The sequence below is a fragment of the Epinephelus lanceolatus genome, chromosome 12 (assembly GCF_041903045.1).
Source record: "Epinephelus lanceolatus isolate andai-2023 chromosome 12, ASM4190304v1, whole genome shotgun sequence".
In the NCBI taxonomy this organism is placed as follows: Eukaryota; Metazoa; Chordata; class Actinopteri; order Perciformes; family Serranidae; genus Epinephelus; species Epinephelus lanceolatus.
The window spans coordinates 17610682-17621439 of NC_135745.1; the positions used below are offsets into that span (position 1 = coordinate 17610682).

Below are 10758 nucleotides of genomic sequence, written 5' to 3' on the forward strand. Positions count from 1 at the left end.
GGTGCCAACAAAGATCAGAGGACAAATGTGTTGCATATGTTAGGATGACCACTAGTCTTCTGAGTGCAACCACAGCGTTTGGGAAAGTACACATGATCCAGAATAGCAAGTGGTTTCACCAAATTTAGATGATAGTTGCTTTTCAAAACATTGTTTGACAGTTTCTCATCCTGAACATGGGGCTTATATAACAGCAGGCTTGTGGTCAAAATAAAAATGAGACCATAACCTAAACATTCTTCATTAATTCCAGATCATTCTCACAGCCAAGAAACTGTCATAGACTATACATTTGCGGTCAAGATAAAACCGTTAGAATGATTCGCTTTCGAACTACATGTCCCATCGTGCACTTGGGCTACTGCGCAGGCGCAGATTGGTTTATTTAGTATACAGACAACCGGAAGCTCCACACTGAAATTGACCGAACGGGATAGTTCTTGGTAAAGTTTCTTGTCTTTTGTGTTTTTCGTATTCAGTGACAGTACAGCTGTTATAAAACAGAGTTAAGCACACGTAGCTAACTATTTATCTCACGTTGGGTTTGTGTTGACAAAACAGCGGCTTTAATCGTGACGGACAGGCTAGCTAATCAGCTAGCTTAGCAGGTTGGCTGCTAGCTGAACTAACGTTAGCATATGGGCCCCTCCATTCAGAGGAGAGCTTCTACTTTCTGATTGTTATCTATGTAAATACGCTTAAATTCGTTTGTACAGAAACTAAAATGAGTATTTTAACAGTAAGGTGACGATATGTGACTGGTTTTATATGAGTAGCTTCTATCTGGAAACAGGAAAGGGCAAGAAAATAGTGAGGATAATCTGCCCACAGCGAAGGAAGATTAAGATGTCAGAAAGACAGACAGGCTGTATTATTTAGTGTGTGTACAGGGTTCAATTAGGACAGTGTAAGTGAATGTATGGCTGTTGTGTTACATAATCTACCACATATCTCTTCTTTATAATGCAGCGTCTTCTTTGATGCACTATACTAACCACTTGACTTAAATTTAAGTTTGCAGAGTCAACATGTAACAGGAGATCATCGACCTGCTGTCAGATTTAGAAACATATTTCAGTTTTTAGTAGGTATACGGAAGCTTTTCAACACACAGCACCTCTGCAATGATTACGTAAAGCGATCTACTTCCTAAAACATGTATGTAGGTTACAAACTGACGGCTGAGGAGTTCCCTTTTATGCTAAATTTAACACAAACAAGCAGACAGTCATACTGTCGTTTCAAATGATTGTCTAAACACTCCGATGAAAACATATTTCCTAATCTACAGCCTTCAGGACTGTCAGATAAATCACTGTTTCTTTATACAATAGAAAGGGCTGTAGTTGTGATTTTTTCTGACTGTGGATGTCAGAATTTGCATCTTACAAGAAGGACAAGCAAGATGTGATTGTTAATATGGCAGAGCCCCATCTGGTGGGAGGATGTCACTGTTGCAGTTGTTCTCTTCATACAGTCATAATTAAAACATTCAGGAGAGAAAGAAAGAAGACGGAGAAGCGGGAAAAGGCTACAGTTTGTTTTGTGGTGCTTCTAACTTTCTGAGTACAAAATTTTTGGTCTACAGATCAATTCATCTTTTACAGATTTTAAATGTTTGTCTCATTGGAACATAACTTTATATATATATATATATATATCACAGCAGAAAGGAGCTTTAAAAAAGATGTTTAAATTGTGATATAGCTGTGTTGTCCACTTGGTCTAATATAGTTTATAAATGATGTGTAGAAATTACTTTTTTAAAAGGCAAAATTATTAATATAGATTTTCATTTGGTGGGGCACTGCTGAGACATGAGTGGATTTTGTTTAGACTTTCTTGTTATTGTAGTTAACATATGGTTGTGTTGCTATAATTTCCTTTTATTTAGTTAAAAGCTACTTTTTTTATACTAAGGAGGATCTAGGTAGAGGCAGAGACTTTTATAACCTTTACTCATTGTGATTAAGATCTCTCTTGCAAGAGTACAGCAGGGGAAACGCATACAAAAAGAAGACATGCAATGCAACAAATATAGTTCAGATGATTGTATGTGTATATTCATGTTCTCAAGCTCCAATGAAAGCTGTCGCAAACACTTCAAATAGGTTGTAATAGCTGAGAGTTTAAAATCACTAAATGGAATGAGGTACTTGAGTTTTAAAATCATTTAGTGGTTTATTTCATCAATATTGTTCAAGTTCAGCTCTTTATATAATTTTTATTTCAAATATGATCTGTATTACTACAAGTCAATACAAAAATAAATACAGAAATAAATCAAATGAAAAACTCAGAGACCTGGCCCATGTCTGTTACACAAATAAGAGATGGATAACAAGCAGAAGGAGCTATTAATTAATCTGTGTGCAAACTGGATGATGCTTGAGATCATCTGTGTTATCATCTTGTATTTCTGCCCGCTGTAGGTGTGATGGAGAGGTGATGTGCCAGTCAGAGGAGTGATAAGGCCAGAGCAGCCATGACTGAGTGCTTCCTGCCCCCCAGCAGCAGCCCTGCGGAGCAGCGCAGGGCTGAGCACCCAGGGGGCGTGGCCCGCACCCCAAGCTCTGAGGAGATCAGTCCCACCAAGTTCCCTGGCTTGTATCGCACGGGTGAACCGTCTCCGCCTCACGATGGCCATCACCACGAGGCACCTGATGCGTACATCTCAGACGATGACAAAGAGCACAGCAAGAAGAAGAACAAGTTCAAGAAGAAGGAGAAAAGGAGTAAGATATAATACTGTTATTTGAGCTTGATGGTTTATAATTGACTTTGGAGATAGCTGTGAAAACAGCCAGCTGGGGAGTTTGCATGTGTTAGTGTGGGTTTTCTCTGGGTACTCCCACAGTCCAAAGACATGCAGGTTAAGTTTACTGGTGACTAAATTGCCTGTAGGTGTGAATGTGAACGTGAATGGTTGTCTGTGTCAGCCCTGTGATAGTCTGTTGACCTGTCCAGGGTGTACCACACCTCTTACTCATTGTCAGCTGGGATAGGCTCCAGCCCCCCACAAACTTTAAGAGGATAAGAGGTTACAGAAAACTAATGAATGTACAGCAGTTTGAAAAATTAGCCTTTAACACCTGGGAGCTGCCGTGTACATACAGATCATCTACTTCCGGCCACTAAGCTTCAGCTGTGGAGCACTTGAGGACTCAGTACCACTGTAATGTTGCTGAAGGTCTCTATAGTCGTAGCTGTTGAGTGAAGAGAGAGAGCGTCCCACTTTTCCATCCTGTTGGCTGTAGCAGTGAGAAATGTTCCTTTAGTGATAATGTTTTTCACTGAGTGGTTTTCAGGTTCATTGTCCACTTTGTATCAGGATTTTTCCATGTCTGTATTTAGCTCCTACACCAGAGTATGGTGGGAGAGAGGAAGAGATGGACAGTTCAGAGCACACCCAGAGAAGGTGTGTCTCAGGCAGCGGTGTGATACAGGAAACCCAGAGTAATGACAATTAGAGGAGACAAAGAGGCCACTAACGGTCTTTGACACTCTTGTGCAGCTGTTTGCTCTGAGGAAAAATATTTTAACTGAGCCTGTTCTAGAGAGGAGAGGCGTAAGGTGCTGTGGGAGCTATGCTAAATCTGTGGCTGACCTCTTTTCTAAGTCCCCATTCTCCCCCTCCTTTGCTATCTTCTCTCTCTCTCACACATCTCTCTTCCTGTTTCTATCTCACTGCTATCATGGTGCTGTCGTAGAAGGCGGAGGATAACAAAACAGAGGTGTTTCGCCCCTCAGATCTAACCCTATATTTGCCTCTTCCTACTCTTTCTTTACTTTCGCAGCGGAGGGTTACGCCGCCTTCCAGGAGGACAGTTCAGCAGACGAAGCAGAGAGCCCGTCTAAGATGAAGCGCTCCAAGGGAATCCATGTGTTCAAGAAGCCCAGCTTCTCCAAGAAGAAGGAGAAGGACTTCAAGGTGAAGGAGAAGGGCCCCAAGGAGGACAAGGCCAAGGATAAGAAATCTAAAGACCTGACAGCTGCAGATGTGGTGAAACAGTGGAAGGAGAAGAAGAAGAAGAAGAAACCAACAACAGAGGCAGAGCCAGTCCCAGTGGAGATCCCCACATTTAGGCCCATCTTTGGAGCACCTCTGACTGAAGCTGTCAAGAGGACAGCTCTATATGATGGTATCCAGCTGCCAGCCATCTTCAGAGAGTGTGTGGACTACATTGAAAGTTATGGCATGAAATGTGAAGGCATCTACCGGGTGTCAGGTATAGAAACTTTCAGAGGAAGTTGATTTTTTGCCTTGTGAAAAAAGTCTTATTGCAGAAAAAGGTATAACTAGTATCTTACTATTTGTATGTCTGATACTCACATCAAATTCCCTTTCTCTCAGGTATGAAGTCCAAGGTGGATGAATTGAAAACAGCATATGACCGTGAGGAGTGCCCCTGCCTGGAGGAGTATGACCCCCACACGGTTGCCAGCCTACTGAAGCAGTACCTGCGCGAGCTGCCAGATAATCTGTTGGGCCGGGAGCTGGCCCAGCGCTTCGAGGACGCCTGTGGTCGGCAGGTTGAGGCCGAGAAGATGACGGAGTTCCAGAGGCTGCTGGCCGAGGTGTCGCCAGAAAGTCGACTTCTCCTCTCCTGGCTCATCACGCACATGGACCATGTCATTGCCAGGGAGGCGGACACCAAGATGAATATTCAGAACATCTCCATCGTCCTCAACCCAACCATACAGGTCAGAGAGGAAGCACAGATCAAGCTGAGTAAATGGAGATTAATGGAAAAAGATAACAAAGGAAGGAAAAGGGGGGGAAATGTCAAAATGTTGCAGAGAGCAGGCGAATTAAACATCAAATACAAAAATGGGCTCAGGCTCAAGTGTACCTTAAAGATAAGAAACCTCCCCTTAGCAACAAACCAAGTGGGTTTTTATTGGATCAAACAGTCAGTTCGTCTCTAAAACCCTGGCCTAGTTTAGTGAAACTAATTTATTCCCGTAGGGGACGTCTCTGTGGCTGCTCCACTTATTCTGAACCAACAGCAGCAGGAGCCACAACACTGTTAAATAAACACTTCTCTCAATTAATGAGTGGAGACCAGGGTCCGTTTAATCAGGCTAAGTAAATATGCGGGAATTTGTGTTATGGAGAACAAGGTGCAGAGACAACTGGGTTATATATTACAGTCTAACAAATACATATCTCACACACACGACAAGACCAGATGCAGCTGGTGCAGAGCTCTGAAGCTGTGTACTTTGGGTTTACTGATTTGTTTATCTTGTTTTCAGATCGGGAATCGTGTCCTTTACATGTTCTTCACGCATGTGAGGGAGCTGTTTGGAGACGTAGTGTTGAAGCCAGTGGTGCGGCCACTCCGCTGGTCCAACATGGCAACGATGCCGGCACTGCCTGAGACCCAAGAGAGCATCAAGGAGGAGATCCGACGACAGGTGGGTTCAGTCCTGCTGCAGCCAATATGTTTATTGTAGTCGATTCATTTATTGACAGAATTGATCAAGAAATAGTTTGACATGGAGGGAGGAAAAAATGCTCATTCCGAGAGAGACACCACTCTCATGTCTGTCTGTTCAATTTGAAGCTGGAGCTCATGACAAGATAGGAAATAGTCTAGCACTCCGACAAGCTGTTTTTGGTATTTAAATGGATTATATAAACCAGATAACATGTTAATTAGCAAGGTGTAGAGGTGCTGGTAGTACAATTTTTTTTTTACCTTTGAGCAGAGCCAGACTACTGTTAGAAACAGACAGTTTACCCTGTTTCCAGTGTTTGTACTGAGCTAGCTCGTGCAATATATTCTTCAGCTAATATTTAAATGTATTCTTACTCATACCTTTCTTGCATTTATCTTTAAGTTATTCCTTTAAATAGCAACATCTTAAATTTTGTTTAATTTTTTAAGTCAATATTTGCCATTCGCGGCCTCTAAAATATGAGGATTCCTGCTTTTCTCTTTTCATACAATTTTAAATTGAATGTCTTTGTATTTAGACTGTTTAACAAGCTATTTGAAAACATCACTTTGTGCTCAGAGAACTTATAATGAACATTTTATTTCACTTCAGTTATCCTAAAACTTTTTACAGATTGACAGATAACATAAAACACTTGCTAGCTGCAGCCCTGATCCATTTCTTGCTGAAGAGTTCTCAATCAAATTACTTAATTGTGTATACTGCTCTTCCTAAGCTCACTCAAATATTTACATATCTTGTTTTTAAGTAGGCAGATGATAAATTGTCTCTTTAAATAGGGATTAAAGTGTTACACAGTAGATGCACAGTAACGCAGCAGGAATTTAGCAGAGTAAGCTGCTTCTGTTTATATTACATTGTCTTTGTCAGCAGTGCACATCTTTATCTTTGCCTCTGTTTCTCAGTGTGCCAGGACTTGGTGTTTTGTCACCATGTACTTGAAGTTCGTGCCATTTAATTTATATGCCAGTGCATGCATCTCGCTGCAAAATAAACAAACACTGGAGAAACTTAGGCTGGTGCAGACACGTTCAACATCAGGTTAGCATCTTTGTGAAAGTCAGTGTAAAGAAATAACCTTATGTGGCTCCTAAATGTCTTCCTGGTGAAATGTTTCTTGTTTGTTTGTTTCTTTTTTTTCAATAATCATCATTCGAAGATCACAAGTTAAGTTTGCCACTGTTGGCTGTAATTGCAGAACTAAAACTTGTTAAACTATCACACCCATTTGAAGTCATTGCGGAGTGTCAACTAAATAAAAATGTGTCTGTGTTTCAGGAGTTCCTGCTGAACTGCCTGCACAGGGACCTTCAGGCGGGGGTGAAGGACTTATCTAAAGAGGAGCGACTCTGGGAGGTTCAGAGGATCCTGACTGCTCTGAAACGCAAACTGAGGGAGGCCAAACGTCAGGCAAGTTGTTTCTGGATACTATGTCTGCTTTTTTTTTGTAATAAGGGCAAGAACATCCAGTGCAGCAACACCACAAACTACTGCCTCTAAAATGATGACCATACACATGAATCAGTGATGTCTGATATACCTCTAAACAAAGATTAACATTACAGAGTTCACTGGGCATTATTCATGTATCTTTCCTCCTTCTGCTTTTCAGGAGTGTGAGAGTAAGATAGCCCAGGAGATAGCAAGCCTCTCAAAGGAAGATGTGTCAAAAGAAGAAATGACTGAGAATGAAGAGGAAGTCATCAACCTCCTCTTAGCACAGGTGAGACATTCAGACACATTTATAAAGGATGTGCTCAGAGCAACCCAATTCACAGGCCCTATCTGAAAACCTAAAATTGTTTGACTCTTACATAGCTCCATGTATGCCAACCTCAGATGGAATAAGTTTGTGTTTCTCCCCACGTCCTCTCGATAATCAGGAAAATGAGATCCTGACAGAGCAGGAGGAGCTGATCTCTCTTGAGCAGGTGCTTCGTAGACAGATTGCTACTGAGAAGGAGGAAATCGAGAGGCTGCGAGCTGAGATCGCAGACATACAGAGGTAAGAGAAGACGAAAATTTGTTAGTAAATATGTTGTAATATGATATAGAAATATCATTACCTGTACTCAACCGTAACCCAGCATTGTGCTCCTCAGTCGGCAGCAGGGCCGCAGTGAGACAGAGGAATATTCATCGGACAGTGAAAGTGAGAGTGAAGATGAGGAAGAGCTGCAGATGATTCTGGAAGACCTGCAGAAGCAAAATGAGGAACTGGAGGTGAGAGAACGTGAGAACGTGCAGCACACACTGGCTGTCTGTTTTTCACCTGCGAGTTTGAATGACTTTTGTGGAGTTCTGAAAGTCTGAAAGTACATTTTAGAATATTGATTGAATAGTTTTTTTCTCAGAGGATGTTTTTTGAGCATGGATACAAGCAATATAGAGTTGGTTTCTTAAGCACTGTCTGTGTGTCACTGCCCCGTAGAACAAAAACACCCACCTGAACCAGGCCATCCACGAGGAGCAGGAAGCCATCTTGGAGCTCCGTGTACAGCTCCGCCTCCTGCAGAGCCACAAACTGCAGCAGGAACTGACCGTCCAGCCGCCGGCCGACCAGGCCCCGCCCACGCAGCCGAGCCCAGAGCCCCGCACCGAGGAGCAAACCAAGCGCTCCGTTGCCGCGGTGGTCGCCGGTGTGGATGCCGCCGCTTCGGCCAACGGCAAGGCAGCTAAGGATCCTTTGAAGCCCTCACCAAACAAAGACAGGAGGGACACCAACATGTGAGATGTCATCTCAGCGACGTGTTTGGTGGCCCTGTGCTGCTGTACGTCTCTACCGCTGGTCAGTTGTCCTGTAGTGTCACTTGTTATCCACTGGAGATTTCACATTGCTGGATCCATGAGTTCATGAGGTAATTGTGTCCACCGGGCGGCAGCCATGGAAAAATCTGTCATAACTGTCTTTGTCTTTGACTCTGTAGCAGAAATCACCTTGTTTCCTATTTTTCCATGCAAAACACAAAATGCTAAAAACATAGTAGCGGACAACTGGCTATTACTGTGAGAGACCAGGTGGACCATATTATCAAATCCACAGTGCCAAGCCTGTATGAAGGAAGAAGGGGGGAAAGGAGAAATGAAGGGATCATAAAGCAGGTAGTGGGATGGAAGAGAGTTAAAAAAAAAAGTCAGGCACCTTGCCAGTGTATGACAAAGTTTATTTTTTGCTGGTAAGGTCTCAAGAAATGAATATATACTAGACATAATCTCAGTCCCTGTATCTCACTATGTCCCTCACCTAAATGCAAATTGGACATGTTAGGATAGAGACCACTGTGCCATAACCGATGATGCCAGACTGGACACGTTTCCCCAGAGAACCACTAATACAAAAGCTCTTTGAATAATGAAGAATTTATGATTGGTCTATCTATATGTTATATATTTAAGTAGTATTCTGAAGAATACGGATGAATATTTGAGAAATACATTGATTTTAAGTTACAGCTTTTTAGTAATATATGAATATAAATATATTGTAGATGCTTTCTTTTGAACAGCAGATGCACATAAACACAATGGCGTTGTACTTTGCAACTGACCAGTGGACGGAAACACGAACGGCAAACAAATACGCAACAAAAGCATATTCATCACTGGAAAAATGTAGACAAACAGCTGGAGGCAGCGTTGTTACACTCTCTGCTCTGTAGTGCAATCATTGTCTCTGTCGTCTCTGCCTCTCTTGCACAAACAAGGAAATGTGGAAAATGACAATTGTCCAGTTTTGCGATGGAACAGCTAATCTGTAGTGATGATTATTGTCGCTAAGCGCAGAGACACGCAGGAGGCTTATTAAGTTCTGTTGTGTATTTGATTGTGTTTTTTAACTCATGATGTGTGGAGTTGTTCATGGCATCAGTTGGAAGTGAGTAAAAAAAACAAAGTTACAAGTCAATCATTTCATTTCACAACTGATTCATGACTATTGCAAAGTACTGTCATACCTTCAGTGATATTTAAAGCAAAGGCACGGCCTGACTTACTCACCGTTTGTGTATATCATTGTAAAATTGCAAACATACTGTATTTTCAGCTCTTATGTTTTATCACGTTCTTTTTTTTTTATTATTAATGACCTGTATGGAGGATGCTAGTGTGACTGCCCCTGCTTTGGTCATGGGCAAATCAAAGCAATCTCATCTGGATTTATGATTCAACGTGTTATTAATCCTGTGACTGATACAGATAAATGCTAGATTGGGCTCAGAAGCTTCTCATGAGGTTATTTTCATATTGTTCTAAGCTTTTTGTAGCTTATCGTTGCAGACAGAATAATGCTGTGAAGAATAAAGTGTTGATCTGAATAATTTATTCGTATCTCTGTCTCTTTCTCTGACACGAAGCCTGATGTTGACCTTTTTACTCAACTATGTCTGCTGGACATGCAGTCCATATTCAGTGATTCCTATTTTCCATTACACATTCTCGGAATACTTTTCCCTCTCCCAGCCTAATGAGAATCCAAATAAAACCTCTGCATCCATTTTGAGGAAGTGAAGCATGTCATTGTTGTGTTTGGATCCAGGATCAAGGCTTTGGTATCTAAAGAGATAGTGGAACCACCCGAGTTTTTGTCACTGCTTTTACTGGTTTCCGATTTGGAACGGAGCTCTAACAAGTAGAAAGAAACAGGCAGAAAGAGACAGGAAATGAGCAAAAAATGGTTTCAAAATAAAACGTACTTTACATTTTTGGACTATCTTGACAGTTACATCAGAGATAATATCTGTGGTATATGTTCAGCAGGCAGGGTAACCTTGGTCTGGAGTTTATTTATTATGAAATTATGATACCCAAGTGGAAACTAAATTATTTATGGGTGTGTACATCCATATTTCCTTGTTTCAGAACTTCCCCATTGAAACACAATGTCTCTGTCCATAAAGATTATAGTTATGATTATTCCTTTAAAGTCCCCCTCTAATCAAATATGTTTTGCCTATTGTTATTTCACTTGAATGTTTGTTTTTTATGACACTTTATTGTCATTATTATGCAACTTACACAAGTGTGGTGTAAAACCGTGAAGCCCACAGGACATATACTTTTAAGTAATGACTTGTGTCTACATTTTGTAAATGAACAACTTTTGATAACTTTCTTGTTATATTCTACGGCACTGGCCCACAAGTGTTTCAAATTAACTGTACCTACCAACAGCAGTCGAGCATAACCTCTGCTGGGGTACGGAAACACCACTTGGACAAACCAAACTGCGGTACACTGTAATACTAGAAGTGGTAGTAATATTTATGACACTTTGCCTTTATTTATGATTATAAT

The 10758-nt window shown here is 41.4% G+C and overlaps 1 protein-coding gene across 1 annotated transcript; it reads left to right on the forward strand.

Moving 5' to 3' along the window:
- Positions 1-351: 351 nt before the first annotated feature.
- On the forward strand, positions 352-9786 carry ralbp1 (ralA binding protein 1). Its single transcript, XM_033650700.2, has 10 exons — positions 352-443; positions 2433-2735; positions 3798-4229; positions 4355-4704; positions 5260-5421; positions 6745-6876; positions 7079-7189; positions 7350-7471; positions 7569-7689; positions 7898-9786. The coding sequence occupies exons 2-10, from the start codon at positions 2486-2488 to the stop codon at positions 8195-8197; spliced, it is 1980 nt and encodes a 659-aa protein (XP_033506591.1). The 5' UTR covers positions 352-443; positions 2433-2485; the 3' UTR covers positions 8198-9786.
- The last annotated feature ends 972 nt before the right edge of the window (positions 9787-10758 follow it).